This window comes from Dama dama, chromosome 20, assembly GCF_033118175.1.
Source record: "Dama dama isolate Ldn47 chromosome 20, ASM3311817v1, whole genome shotgun sequence".
Classification (NCBI taxonomy): domain Eukaryota; kingdom Metazoa; phylum Chordata; class Mammalia; order Artiodactyla; family Cervidae; genus Dama; species Dama dama.
In genome coordinates this window covers 84,541,253-84,556,333 of record NC_083700.1, presented here as the reverse complement: position 1 = coordinate 84,556,333, position 15,081 = coordinate 84,541,253, and the positions used below count along the sequence as shown (strand labels likewise).

Genomic DNA, 15,081 nt, shown 5'->3' with positions numbered 1-15,081 from the left:
AATTCTCTTAAGAGCACTCATTGAGAACGAGGCTTTAGTACCTGGAGATTGTTCAGACTTGACTTTTCTGAGGGTCTTCAATCCATTTGGAGTTGTACACTTGGAAATGGATGAAGTATATTGCACTAGAAGAAATTAACCTAGAATTATTTTGGAGCATTTAAGTTCAATTGTCTATCCTGTTAACACACATTTATCTTATGAACATCTATGCAACCAGGAACTGTACTAGGAGTCTGGGGTCCACAGATGAATAGAGTAGGCTCTGACCACGACACAAAGAGGTTCACAATGATACTCCTTTGATAAGTGCTATCAGAAGTTTTGATAAAATGTTAGGGATGCTCAATGGAGAATATTCATTCCACCTGAAGAGGGAGTTAGCAGGAAAGGCATCACAGAGAAGGTGCCACTTTTGCTAAGCCTTGAAAAATGGGTAGGATTCAGCAGTTGAGCCAGAAGGGAAAGTATTCCAGGCAGAGAAATGTGTACAAGAAGCATGAAGAGGTGAAATGCATGAAATTCAAATTCACACACAGACATGTTTTTCATAGTGAATGTATAAACATTCAGCTTATATATTAACCTTTTTTGAGTCATGGAAATTTTTGAGAACTAAACAGAGCTAATGATCTCTCCCCCTAGGGGAGTATGTGTGTGTGTGTGTACACATGTACACAACCATACACAAACACAACTTGTAGGCATTTTCACTGAGTGCATGAGCCCTCTCCCCCAGTGGACACAAAGAGTTAAGAATTTCTGAAATATACATAGGGAAAACAAAGTAAAAGAGGGTTCATAGTTTCATGTACCACTGGTTTCATCTTCTCCAACTGTTAGTGTTACCAAAACAATAACTCATTGAGTGTCAAAATAACACTGACTTTTTTTTTTAACATTGACTTTTGAGTATCTGCAAGTATCTGATTTTCTGTCTCCAAAGTTTACAGGAGATCATTGGTGAATTTCCTCTACCACAATTATTTTTTTCTCTCTCTTTTGTTAGAGTTTCAGGGATATACATTCAAAGCCATAATTGAAACAAACAAGGGTAGCGATAGGTATGAGTTTCAGGCTTTTTTTTTTTTTTTTTAATGTCAGAGTCTAAAGCAAACTGGGGAGTGGTGTGGCTTTTCTGTGCTGCTCTGTTGTCTGGGCTTAGTCTACCTTTGCAGGTAATTAATTCCCCAGCCTGCTTATTTTTTCTAGTTGGCGCTTGTTTAGCTTCCACAGAGCCCCACCCCAGAGTGCTTTATTGTCCCTCTGCTCACTATTCCTACATATGGTCAAAATAAACTCACCTCCCGGGTTGCTGACATCAGCAAATTCACTCTTTGGCAAACTCGTCTCTGCTCCCAGTAATCCTTTGTTAAAGGAGTATTATTACAATGGAGTATCTGATAGGTAACAACTCAGTCCAATCCCTTCCACTCCTAGATATCCTCCCAAGGAAAAACTCTTTGTGTCTTTGGATTTACAGCCACAGGCAGGATATTAGCACTCTCAGACCTGTTGGGTACTAGAGCACTGCTAATGAGCAAACGACCTGCCTCAATTAGTGGTTTGTGAAATATTCCTGGATATCAAATTGCTTTTGCTGCTTGAAAATCACACTAGCTCTTGGGATTAAAAGCAACCAAGCAAAAATTGTTCCCTTGTTGAGTTCTGCCTTATTGATCTCCTAAGTTTTATCTGCAGACAGAATTTAAGTTTGCCATTTCCCCAGAGTGAAGGTTTATTAATACATAAGCCATCATTGCATTTATGTTCATGTTTTTTCTCTTGTGCATTTTTTTATAGTATCTAGATTACCACCTTTTGAGAGTCTATAATAATTTAAGCAAGGTTATTTTAGAGACAAATGAAGAAACTTTAGAAGAATTTGAAACAGTAAATTGCTATACTGGTAATTTGTCTAGGCACAGGTGTTTATTTCAGGGAGGGAGTGAGTGGAAAGAAGTAGGGGAGAGAGAGAGAGAGAGAGAGAGAGAGAGAGAGAGAGAGAGAGAGAGAGAGAGAGAGAGGGAGAGAGGATGAATGAAGCAGGGAGAATGTTTCATCCAGACTGCAACTTCTGTGTTGACTTTTCCTAAATTCTTTGCTTCTTAATTACCAAATAACTTCAGATGGCAATAATGTTAACCCCAAAAACTGAAAAGCTTCAGAATAGAGCTTGGGAAGAAAAAAAGGAGAAAAGGGAAAGGAAATCAAGATCTGTTATTGGTATTTGAATATGTTTATTGTGACAAGAATGCTGTTATAAATATTCATAAGCAAAGACCATCTCTTTTATCTAGGAATTGTTAAAGATTCCAAATTGGAAGGATACAGTTTTTGTAAAAATCTGCCACTGTTCCTGCTTTGAGAATAAGCATCTATTGTTTAAATTTCTACTAACATTATAAATGGTCACAGCACATGCCACTTGATATAATCCAAACTAAAATGTTAGATTTCCCAGTGGGCTGTCCCTCTCCACCACAACCTCCCTTCTCTCATCTTCCTGAAATGCCACACTATCCTTTGTAAGCAACTCTATGTAGATTGTTGGGGAGGGAAAAGTATAACTTGATGAGAGCATCAGCCGCAGTTCTTTCTCAAGTCCAGCAGACAACAGTTTTCAGGGCCTGCTAGTAAGAAGCACCCACAGTGATTTTAATTGACACTCAACTCTTTCAACTCCACCTAGACAAGTAATCTATAGATAATGCAGAAAAGAGGTTGGGGGAGGGGTAACTTTTTCAATATTTTATTGTATTTTCTTAAATATCCTTTCTGGAATTTTCAGAAACAAAACATAAAAAAATTATATACTTTATTACAAATGGTAAACTCAGAGTGCTCCAAATCTCTTATTTACAAACAAGGCTGGGCAGGACACCCAAACAAACAAACATGAAATAACTTACAAAGGCATGAAGCTGTTTATTGACAGTAATCAGCTTTCATCAAATTAAAAAATATATATATGTACATACACAGTTATGGAAGGCAGGCCAGAAAGAGCTCATCTGCAGGCTGGGCCTCGCTCTCACAAACCTCCCTCCCGCCTCCCCTCCCCCACCCCCTTTGTGTTCTTAAGGAGTACTACAGAAGCGATCTACAGTCTCTATTGCAGTTTGCAACCCCCTCCCCCACCCCACCCCTTTAATACTGAATGAGATCGAATGTTAGGTCCATGCAGTTCTTGGTCAATGTTAAAGAAAAGTCTAACGTTCTGTTTGCGCGGGGACAGCCCCTCCGCAGAGCGGGGCAGCCCGCGAGCGGCCGCTCCCTGGCTCCTTGCCAAGGGAGGGCGCGCCAAGTCCTTCCCACTCGTGCACACTGGGGGCGCCGTCAGGACGCAACCCAGTCCAACTTGGATACCCTTGGCTTTAGTCCTCGGACACTTTTTTTTTCCTCTGTTTCTCTCTCGCAACTTGTCAAGTTCTCAAATCTGTCTCTCTGTGTTATTTATATTTTTTCTCCGTTGCCCCTCAGCCCCCGACAGTCTCGCCTCAAAACGTTTGCAACTGCTGCGTTAGCATGAGTTGGCACCCGCTGTTAACGTGGTTCATGACTTTCTGTTTAAGCTGGGCCACCTGTTCCCTGAGCATATTGGCCGTGGACGCCAGCTCCGAGTTCTGCGCTTTCAAGGTTTTCACTTTTTCCTCCAGCCGCGCGATCCTCTCCAGCTTCCTTTTCCGGCACTTGGAGGCAGCGATGCGGTTCCTCATGCGCTTCCTCTCCGCCTTGATCCGCTCCTGGGACTCCATGTCGATGGGGGACAGGGGCGGCGTTTCCCCGGGCATCTCGGGCACCGTCTGCGGCTCCTCCTTCAGGGCCTGCAGCCGCGGGTGCTGCACCGGGATCTGCTGGGGCAGGTGGTGTGGCGGCTGCGGCGGTTGCTGCTGCTGCTGCTGGGGCTGCGCGGGAAAGGCCAGGCCGGCCGCGCCGTAGGAGGGCGCCCCGCCGCCGCTGCTCAGCGCGCCGGGGTTGAAGTTGCTGAGGTTGGCGTAGACCGGCGGCTCGCTGTGCAGGCTGGCGCTGAAGCCGCCGCTGCCGCTGCCACCCGCCACCGAGGCCACCGCCGGGGCCACCAGGCCCGCCCCGCTGACCGGCTGCGCCGCCGACGTGACGCTGGGCAGCGTGTTCTGGCTGTGCAGTTCGGCCAGGGCGCGCACGAAGCCCTCGGCGAATCCCTCCTGCTCGTCCGTCACGTTCTTGGGGCACAGGAACTGGGTGGGGGTCGGCGTGGTGGTGATATGCCCGTTGCTGGACTGTATGATCAGGCGCTCCAGCTCGGGCGACGCCAGCTTGAGAAGCCCCACGTCGGGCGAGGTGAGGAGGTCGGAGTTCTTGGCCCGGAGGTGCGGCTTCAGGCTGCCCACCGGGTCGGCTAGATTCAGGGTCATGCTCTGCTTCAGAATCTTGGGGTTACTGTAGCCGTAGGCGCCGCTCTCAGACTGGAGGAACGAGGCGTTGAGGGCATCGTCGTAGAAGGTCGTTTCCATCTTTGCAGTCATAGAACAGTCCGTCACTTCGCGTGGGCTTAGTTTAGGCTGCGCGCAGAAGTTTCGGGGCCGCAACAGCGCGCTGGCAAGCGGGGGACACCCGCGCCTCCTCGGGCGGTAAGCAAGGAAAGTTTCTGGAAGAGCGCGCGCCCCCGCCGGCTGGCAGCCCCCCCCGGCGCCCTCCTCACCAGCTCGGTCCGGGGGATCGCAGGGTTAAGACGCCACCCGCGCTCTTAATAGTCCGCTCGCGCGCGCCGCCCGGCTTTGAAAAGTCGCGGTCACTCACGGAGCTCTCTCGAGCGCAGCGGTTCCTCAGAGCCCGCGGACGAACTCGCTTCCCCGTGGTAGTACGGAGCGCGGATCCCGCGGTGGCCGGCCGGCGGCGGGTGTCCACCGCCCCGACTCGGAAGACTGTCCCCTCCTCCGCTGCGAGGGGGAGGGGGCGCCCGGCAGCCGCGGCTAGCGCTCGCCCAAGTTCAGCAACCGGTGCGAGCGAAGCGGAGCGCACGTCCTCCTCTCTCCGCCGCCTCCTTTTCTTCACCGCCGCCGCGGCAGCTTCGGGCGGAGGCAAGGTTTGCAAAAGTTCGTTCCGGGACCCGGCGGCCACTTGTCCCCTGTCTTCCTGGCCGGGAAAGTTCTTGCCGCTGCAGCCGCTCTCCGGACTTCCCCGGGCGGACAGTGGCCGCTCTCCGCGCTGTCAGCAGCGCCCGCGCAGCGGGGCTCTCCGCCTAGGGGCGGCTGGAGAAGGGGCTCTCCCGGTGCTCCTCAAAACACCAGGCCGGGAGCCACAAGCGCTAGCTCCGGGCAGTTGGAGAGAAATTGGAAAATAGGATTTGCAGTCCTTCCCGACTGACTGTGCCTGTCTGCCTGCCTGCGTCCGCGCACCTCCACTCCCGCCTCGCAGCTTCAGCCACACTCAGTGCAACTCTGAGCCCTTATCCAGCCGGAGCTCAACACTTATCTGCTACCAGTCAACCCCTAAAAATAGCCCATGATGTCACCCCAAGGCCTTCCCATTGGCTCGCGTCGCCCTCAGAGGGGCGGGCCCACCCGTCGCCATGGAGACCCCACCCTAGAAGATTCTTCTCTGGGCCCGCGGAGGCTCACGGGATGAGGTAATGCTCCGTTGCCCTCCTACAGTTGGGCCCTTCTTTCTCCTCCTTCCCCCCCCCACCCCCCTCCGCGCGACTCGCGCCCCTCTCTTCCCCCTCCCTCCCCGGCGCGTCTTTCCCGGCCCGCCCGGTGCATTGTGGGCTGACGTCTTGGGGTTTGACTGTCTAGTGACGGTGGCTGCCGCGAGCCGGGCGGAATCGGGCGCTCCCAGCCTCTGAGGGAAGTGGGCTGAAGTTTAGGGCTCGGACGGGAATGCCAGGGATGCTAGGACCCAGGAGGCCGGGTGAACAGAGCCAGGTGTCTGGAGCTGAGGGCGCGGGGCGGGTGGTATTTCCCCACTTGGGGGCTCGGTGTCACCCGCGGGCACTTCGCCGCCGCGCGGGGCGGGCCGGGCCGGTTGAGCTCCCGGGCCCCTGGCCCCCCCCGCACTTCCGGGGGGCGGGAGCACCGCCCTTAAGGTGGCTCTGTTAAGTCCCCTATGGGGGCGAGTGAAAGTGGCTTTTAAATCTGGGGGAAGTTAGTGAGAGTCAGGCCCCCCACGTTGAGAATGCTCTGAAGTTTGTCTCTTGGTCAAGTTCAATAGCGACTGTCTGGCTCTGTCTGGAAGCCCAATAATTTGCATTGCTTGAAACTGGGTGTTCGCCTGAGTCCCCTCCGGACCCCCAACTCACCCTCCCGACCGTGGGAGAAAGGGTGCGGGCGTTTGAGTCTTTGCTTCGGAGAGATTTCTTACAGGAGGTGGATGGATTTAGGGGGCAACTCGGCGTCTAGTTGTGAACGAGCGTTTAGGGAATCCGAAACTCGGGGAACCCCGGTGATCGTCTACTCCCCGCCCCCGCACAACATGCATAGACACCCCGCACATCACACGTACACACAAACACACGCACACGCCACTCCTCCCGCCCCGATTTGCTTCCGGGAAAACAAGTCCGAGAGCAGCAGACACTTGCCAAAAGTCACGCAGCGAGTGAGTAGAATAAAGATTCAAAATTTCTCCGCTCCCGGCCGGGTGGTGGGCCCATATCCTGTGTAGCCTCTAGGAAGCGCTAGACCCATGTAAGTGGTTCCTTTTTAGTGGTTGTTATTTTCTCCTTCCCCAACCCCGCACCCCTTAGGGACGAAAGTGTACGCGGGTGGAAAGAATACCTAAGTCTGGAATCGTGGGTTCTCTCCTGGCCAGCGCTGCTGCGGTGTGCAGGGAGCTCATCAGAGAACTTCCCTGAGTTCCTTCATCTGCAAGTGGGGCTGGTGAGACCCACCTCACAGGCCTGGGTTAGTGTAGAGTCATCGCCTCCAGGGCTAGGTAGTGGTCACCAACAGCCCCTTTCCCTTCCCTTCGTCGGAGCTTCCTAGAGCGTCCATGGAATGCCAGGATACAAGAGTGTAACTTGGCAGGAATAGGTGAATTTAACCTGTGAGGATGGTGAGGGAGGAAAGGGTCAGAACTCAGCTCCTTCCAGGGTTTTCTCCAGGACCCTGGTTTGACGTTGGACCTGCAGCAGTTTATGTCCCTAGGTCCTAATTCTGGCTTTTCAGCTTCCGAGATTGGGGGACTTTAGCCTTGGGTTCATAGCCCGGAGCTTTAAGGTATTTGTGGCTTTGAGGGTTGAGATTCAGCAGCCCAGGAGCAGCTGGTGTCAGGGACATCTTGACAGCTTTCCTTTACTTCCTTTACTTGCCTCTCATTCCTTCATGCAGCAGGGAAAACAGTGGCTACTGTGAGCCAGGCAGTGCGGTGGGGGTGGGGAATACAGTGATGACAAGATCCAGTTACTTTTCTCCAGGAAGGAACATTTTCCTCTATATTGTTGCCCTGAATCATTTTCTTTTGTAATCAGGGAGATGCTGTTTTTTAAAAAAAATAATTTTAATGATAACAGTAATAAAAATGGATGTCATGTAATAAACACCTACTATCAGCCAGGCCTTCACCAGAGCAGTTTATATATGTTGTTTCTCCCCCACAACTATCTTGAGCTACATATATTATTATCCAGATTTAATATATGAGGAACTAGGCCCAGAGACTTTAAGTATCCTGCTCAGGTCACACAGGCAGCTGGAAATTGACTTCAGGTGTTTGTTACATTCCCTTTTTATATCTTCTTTGCTATGGGAGACTTTCTTGTAAAGTATTGATTGTCTGCAGAGGAAACGGTGTTTAGATAGTGCGATGGAAGAAATTGTCTTGCCCAGTTCTCTGTAGCTCCTTTCAAAGCCTCCTTTCAGAGCTCCTGTATTTAGAAATTTCAAAACTTAGGACGTTATATAAATACATATCTTTTGCCTAAGGGTTCTGTGTGTTTCTCTCTGCCTTATGTGGTTTGTAGGCTGATTTTCTCCTTATGTTGAGAAATAGCATATTTCATCCAAAAAAATAACAGATCTTTTCATGTTAACGCCCTTGCTTGGAAGCCTTCACTGGCTTCCCCTCACAACCAGGAGAGGGTTCAGATGCCTTTGTGTAGGAGGGAGGCCTTTCACAGCCTAGCTCCTGCTCTCCAGTCCCATCCCTCACTCCAAGGATCAGGAAAGCCTGGGCTCTGCTGCCTCAACAAACAGCCCTACCATCTCAGTGGCTTACCCCAGCAAGTTTGTTTCTTCTCATGCCATGTCCCCACTGTGAGTCTGCAGGGGAGTTCCATTCACCATGGACTTGGGCTGAAGAAGGCTTCATCTTGATGCATACGTCTCGTTACTGTCTGGGCTGGGTGGAGGGGAGGCAGCAGATCATTCACTGCTCTCAGAGCATCCACCTGGAAGTGACACGCTGCACTCCTGCTCACGCATCCTTGACCGGAGCCAGTCACGTGGCCTTGCCTGACTTAAAGCTCTGTAATCCTGCCAAGTGTCTTGAAGGAAGAGAGCCAGGAATATTTGGGGAACAACACTAATGACTCGAACAGTCTCCCTTTCTGTTCACCAAATGTTTGGCTTACTGTCCTCCCTCAGGCAGAATTCCCTCACATTCTCCTCAAGGGGATGACCCTGCAGACCTATCTAGTCACAGTATATCAAGCTCACTTTCCAGGTAGTGGGTGATGCGTAGTAGACTCTATATTGACTCCAGATGTGTCTCTTCATCCAAAGGCAAGATGTCTGCTGAGCACACCCTCAGGGTATAACAGTGGGACAGACAGGATAACTGCAATGGATACACCAAAGTGAAGGAAGGGGACACTACTGTGGACTTTAATCTACAGAGCAGACATGTTGCTCATCCTACACCTTACCCAACACCCTGAATAGACCTGGATTCTGCTCCCTAAGTGTAGCAGCCCTGGCCATTGTCTTCCGTGACCCCTGGCCTTGTGCTCTGAGAGACTCTTCCTTCTCTACATATAAAGCAGACATAGGGAATAGGTTTTAAAATCAGCTTTTAAAAATAGGGATAGACGTGGGGGAATGCAGTCTCCTTTAATCCGGGCTGATGTTCTTTTGGCAGTGGAGCTCTCCCCAAAGTGTACGTTTCTTATCTATTTGATTCCAGGCTTTCTATGTGCCAGTAGCTGCAGCCAGTTCTTTTCTACACAAGCACCCATGGTTTCCATGTTTCTTTGCTTTCTTGCTGTTGTGGCTGCTATCTCATTCATCTCATTTCTCATATTCTTTCTCTGTCTTTCTGTCTCTTTCTCCTGACTTGGTTTTGAGTGCTTTGGGCTTATTGGACTTAGGTGGGAGAGTCTTACTTTTCCTTCCTTTTCCAGAGCCCCTTTCTGTAAGTGAAAGATATGCTGAGTACCATCTTAATTTATCCAGAAGTTTTAACAATAGGTTTGAGGCCATACCTTTGACTTTAGCCATACTTCAAGGGCTGTTTTTCATTGGCCTTTTCTTGCTGAAAATCTTCCTTAGTTTTATATTTTACTAGTTGAGATGAAGAAACAATACCTTCCTCTAACCCTTCATATCTCTGAATTTATAGTTTGTCCGCACTCTTATTCCTGCTTACGAGCTGGCCAAATCTTCTCTGAGCTCACCTCTTTTTTGTAATGTTTCTAAGTTCATCCAACAGCCACCAACACATGCTACTAACATGTTGTTTTACAACCTCTTGCTTTAGTTCATTAGGTTCAGGATATGCCTTCTAGATTATCACAGTTCACCAAATAGATCACCATCCTTTTACCTTCTGATAACAGAGTTCTTAATTACTGCCCTCTAAACACTTCAATTATTGTTGTTATTAAATTACCCTGTGTCTAGGTGCCAGTTTTTATGTCTGTCAGGATAGGTTAGATTTGCCACCATAATAACCCTAATATCTCAGTGGCTTAACAAAACAATTTTATTTCTTGTTCATACTACTTGTTCAAGGTCAGAGGGGCTTTTCTCAATATACTCACTCAAAGAGAGTCTGAAGTTTTCATCCTGAAACATCTACATGTAGATGTGAGCATCTACAATCACCCAATCACCTTACCAGGAAAATGAAAGCAAGGTGAATTTGTATTGGCTTTAAAAGTTGCCTCCAAGAAATGACGTATGTTACTTGTGTTTATATAGTGTTGATTAAAAACTAGTCATGTGACTTTGTCTTACTTAAAAAGTTCAGCAAAGTGCAATCCTACCCTATGCTTGGAAGTTAAGAGCTAGAAGTGCACGTGTTTGTATATGCCAGGTTATGCTATGGTAGCGATGCAAAAATCTTACCCGATGACAACCACAGAATTATTCCTCACTCCTGCTGCATGCCCATTATGGGCTGGCCATGTCTCTGCTTCACATACATCATCTTTGCTCTGGGACCTTTTCTGAAACATTGCTGATTGTCACAGCAGAGAGAGTAGAACATGGTGCTTTAAAGCTTCTGCTGCAAGCAGTTCACGTGGCCAAGCCTGTTGTCTGTGGGGAGGGGCAGCAAGTATTTGCAAACAGTAATACAGTCTACCACACCCTACACTACACATTCCTCCCATTCCATAGTCTCAGCTACGCTAAACATTTTCCATACCTCTAACATTTTCCTGGTTTTCCATTTATTATATTTATTTATTTCATTTATTTATTATTATTGTTTCCATTTATTAAATTCTATTTATTATAAAATATCCTTAATCAAAATGCTATCTGGCCAACTCCTACTCATCCTTCAAGACCCTGCCCAAATAATTGCTCCCTCTGAAGCTTGCTTCCACCCTCAAATAGTTATTATCTTCTTTGGTTCTCCTCACTCTGGGTATACACCTGAACTGCGAATGTACCTCACGTATTCTGCTTACAACCCTGACTCCAAATACAGGAACTGTGTTGTACTCATTTTTTGTATTTCCAATGCTTAATGCAGGGCCTGGCACATGGAAGGAGAGAAGGTGCTGAGCAAATGCTTATTGACACTTTTCTTAAAAACAGTCTTTTCTATACTGGTATTTGATGTCTTAATAAAGAATCTGCTTGCAATGCAGAAGACCCTGGTTTGATCCCTGGGTTGGGAAGATCCTCTGGAGAAGGGAATGGCAGCCCACTCCAGTATTCTTGCCTGGAGAATCCCATGGACAGAGGAGCCTGGCAGGCTATAGTCCCTGGGGTCGCAAAGAGTCGGACATGACTGAGCGACTAACACTAATACACACACACTGGGATTAAGGGGGTATTTTAATAGTCAAATAGCAATAGTAACTTGTTTTAACACATAAAATTTGGAACATGTCAAATTCCTCCCTAAGCACATGCTATTGGACTTGGGATAAAATCCAGATTCTTTACTTTGCCTATAAGATCCTACATGATCTGAGCTATCCTACCTCACCAGTCTGAAATAACTTGTACCTATCCCCTCACTATTCTGCAGCTACACTAGCTATGATTGTATCAGTCAAGATAGCCTAGTTATGCTCCAGTAAAAAACAACTCCAGAGCTTAGTGACAAAAATGTTATGTTTCTTCTTTCTGTTCCACATCTGTCAAGAGTTGTCAGGAACTGATCATTTTGCCTTCCTCTGGGATCCAGTCTGATGGAGGAGGTACTTTCAGGGACATTATAGATCTCATGGTAGAGGGAAAGGGAGCTTTGAAGGACTTTGTGTGTGTCAGTTGCTCAGTCATGTCTGACTCTTTGTGACCCCTTGGACTGGTGCCTATCAGGCTCCCTGAAGGGCTTTAGCCAGGCAATTAGGTACATTTTCCAGGGGATGTCACATGACACTTCTTACAATTCATTGGTTAGCCACAAGTGGACCAGGAAATGCAATCCTATTTGCCTGGAAGGCAGTGAGCTAAAAGGATCAGTCCTAATAACTCCCACGCTGGACTTCTTCAGTTCCTCAAACAAGACAGACTGTTTCTTGCCTAAGAACTTGTATATGCACCCTCCCACCTCTTCCCTATTCCTTGGTCAATTTCTATTTTTTTAGAGGTTAGCTTAATTGACACGTAAAGAGGCTTTCTTTCATACTATGCCCCAACACCCACCCCCATCTAAATTAGGTCCCCCTCTTATGCTTTTTCATAAGTCTCTATGTTTTTTCTTTATAGAAGTTCAGGAGGGTGATAAATCACACCTCTTTCTTTCTGTCCCAAGTTCAGAACCAGCTTAGATACAGGAACCTGATGAATGGGGATTGCAATGTCCACTTGATAGCTGATATGGGCTGTATTGGAGGGCATGGCAGATGTAATGGATTTCCTCATGTTTCACCCTGAATTAAACTTACCCACTGCTCTCTGGCAAAGGCGGGCAGTTACAAAGGGAAGGTGAAATTGAAAGTCACTCAGTTGTGTCCGACTCTTTGTGACCCCATGGACTATACAGTCCATGGAATTCTCCAGGCCAGAATACTGTAGTGGGTAGCCTTTCCCTTCTCCAGGGAATCTTCCCAAACCAGGGATTGAAACCAGGTCGCCTGCATTGCAGGCCTTCTCCGAATGGACACTGACTGTGTGCATCCTGCTGACAAATCCATTCTGAGAAGACAGAAAAGTGGCTGGGATGCGCACGCTGTTGTTGTACACACCATCCCCCCTTACTGTGATGTCTTTTCAGCACTCAGAACACCTACAAACTTCTTTTTAAATTAAATTATTTTAATTGGAGACTAATTACAATATTGTGGTGGTTTTTGCCATACATTGACATGAATCAGCCACAGGTGTACATGTGTCCCCCATCCCGAACCCCCTTCCCACCCCCCTCCCCACCCCATCCCTCTGGGTTGTCCCAGTGCACCAGCTTTGAGTGCCCTGTTTCATGCATCGAACTTGAACTAGTGATCTATTTCACATATGGTAATAAACATGTTTCAATGCTATTCTCTCAAATCATCCCACCCTTGACTTCTCCCACAGAGTCTAAAAGTCTGTTCTTTATATCTTTGTCTCTTTTGCTGTCTCGTGTATAGGGTCGCCATTACCATCTTTCTAAATTCCATATATATGCTTTAATATACTGTATTGGTGTTTTTCTTTCTGACTTACTTCACTCTGTATAATAGGCTCCAGTTTCATCCACCTCATTAGAACTGATTCAAATGTGTTCTTTTTAATAGCTGAATAATATTCCATTGTGTATATGTACCACAGCTTTCTTAACCATTTGTCTGCCAATGGACATCTAGGTTAATTCCATGCCTTAGCTATTGTAAACAGTGCTGCAATGAACATTGGGGTACACATGTCTCTTTCAGTTCTGGTTTCCTCGGTGTGTATGCCCAGCAGTGGGATTGCTGGGTCGTATGGCAGTTCTATTTCCGGTTTTTAAAGGAATCTCCACACTGTTCTCCATAGTGGCTGTACTAGTTTGCATTCCCACCAACAGTGTAAGAGGGTTCCCTTTTCTCCACACCCTCTCCAGCATTTATTGCTTGTAGATTTTTTGATAGCAGCCATTCTGACTGGTGTGAGATGGTACCTCATTGTGGTTTTGATTTGCATTTCTCTGATAATGAGTGATGTTGAGCATCTTTTTCATGTGTTTGTTTAGTCATCTGTATGTCTTCTTTGGAGAAATGTCTGCTTAGTTCTTTGGCCCATTTTTTGATTGGGTTGTTTATTTTTCTGGTATTGAGCTGCATGAGCTGCTTGTATATTTTGGAGATTAATTCTTCATCAGTTTCATTTGCTATTATTTTCTCCCATTCTGAAGACTATCTTTTCATCTGGCTTATAGTTTCCTTTGTTGTGCAAAAGCTTTTAAGTTTAATTAGGTCCCATTTGCTTATTTTTGCTTTTATTTCCATTACTCTGGGAGGTGGGTCATAGATGATCTTGCTGTGATTTATGTCAGAGAGTGTTTTGCCTATGTTTTCCTCTAGGAGTTTTATAGTTTCTGGTCTTATGTTTAGATCTTTAATCAATTTTGAGTTTATTTTTGTGTATGGTGTTAAAAAGTGTTCTAGTTTCATTGTTTTACACGTGGTTGACCCGTTTTCCCAGCACCACTTGTTGAAGAGATTGTCTTTTCTGCATTGTAAATTTTTGCCTCTTTTGTCAAAGATAAGGTGTCCATAGGTGCATGGATTTATCTCTGGGCTTTCTATTTTGTTCCATTGATCTATATTTCTGTCTTTGAGAACACCTACAAACTTAAGGGGTCATAAAGTAACAAGGGCCCTTAAAGCCCCCTTCCAAGTCCTGCCCTTTTCCCAATGCAGGAATCCCTTTGACAGCATCATCTCTACTTAAATCATTCTAGGGATCCTCAGAGCTGGGGCCTGATAAATCTACTGAATACTGCTGATAGGATCTCAGTGGGAACATTGTGGACATAAAATTGTGATCAATCCGTGAGATCTCAGAGAAGGTTAGCCAAATGGTAACCAGCTCAAATCTATGTCCAGTGGAGAAGAATTGAGGGAACTGGGAATATTTACCCAGGGGGAGGAATAAAAGACCTTGAGACCATGTAGATAAGGCTCCAGATAGTTGTGCAGCTATCACATGGGGGAGTTAACTTATACTGTAGGTTTTGAGATCAGAGCGAGGGTAATAACTAGCAGTTACAGAGGAAAACTCTGCTGTAAAAGGAAGAACTTTCTGAAGTTATAGCTATTTATCAATGTGACAGTTGCTTTTAAAGTAGAATGGAAATCATCTACTCAATACATATTTACTGCTTACTATGTACTAGACTCAATACTGGTTTCAGTTCAGTTCAGTCGCTCAGTCGTGTCCGACTCTTTGTGACCCCATGAATCGCAGCACGGCAGGCTTCCCTGTCCATCACCAACTGCTGGAGTTTACCCAAACTCATGTCCATCGAGTCAGTGATGCCATCCAACCATCTGATCCTCTGTCGTCCCCTTCTCCTCCTGCCCTCAATCTTTCCCGGCATCAGGGTCTTTTCAAATGAGTCAGCTCTTCCCATCAGGTGGCCAAAGTATTGTAGTTTCAGCTTCAGCATCAGTCCTTCCAATGAACACCCAGGACTGATCTCCTTTAGGATGGACTGGTTGGATCTCCTTGCAGTCCAAGGGACTCTCAAGAGTCTTCTCCAACACCACAGTTCAAAAGCATCAATTTTTCGGTGCTCAGC

General features: G+C 46.9%; 2 protein-coding genes and 1 long non-coding RNA gene across 3 annotated transcripts in view; 1 reads left to right on the top strand and 2 right to left on the bottom strand.

The window, feature by feature from the left end:
- Nucleotides 1–2,736: 2,736 nt before the first annotated feature.
- Nucleotides 2,737–4,520, bottom strand: JUN (Jun proto-oncogene, AP-1 transcription factor subunit). Its single transcript, XM_061121757.1, has one exon. It carries the CDS (start codon nt 4,506–4,508, stop codon nt 3,501–3,503), a length of 1,008 nt encoding a protein of 335 aa, XP_060977740.1. The 5' UTR covers nt 4,509–4,520; the 3' UTR covers nt 2,737–3,500.
- A 160-nt stretch (nt 4,521–4,680) lies between these two features.
- On the bottom strand, nt 4,681–6,231 carry LOC133039983 (uncharacterized). The gene is given in 5 exon segments (XM_061119747.1): nt 4,681–4,940; nt 4,943–5,031; nt 5,139–5,224; nt 5,949–6,037; nt 6,150–6,231. Coding segments are annotated over 5 exon segments (606 nt in total).
- A 286-nt stretch (nt 6,232–6,517) lies between these two features.
- LOC133040298 (uncharacterized) overlaps nt 6,518–15,081 on the top strand; it is a 32,461-nt gene continuing 23,897 nt past the window's right edge. The window contains exon 1 of the long non-coding RNA XR_009688945.1: nt 6,518–6,579. This is a non-coding gene — a long non-coding RNA (uncharacterized LOC133040298). The remainder of the gene's footprint in view (nt 6,580–15,081) is intronic.

Excerpts from the sequence above, each read along its gene's own strand:
- JUN (XM_061121757.1), bottom strand. The coding sequence starts at position 4,508 with ATGACTGCAAAGATGGAAACGACCTTCTACGACGATGCCCTCAACGCC.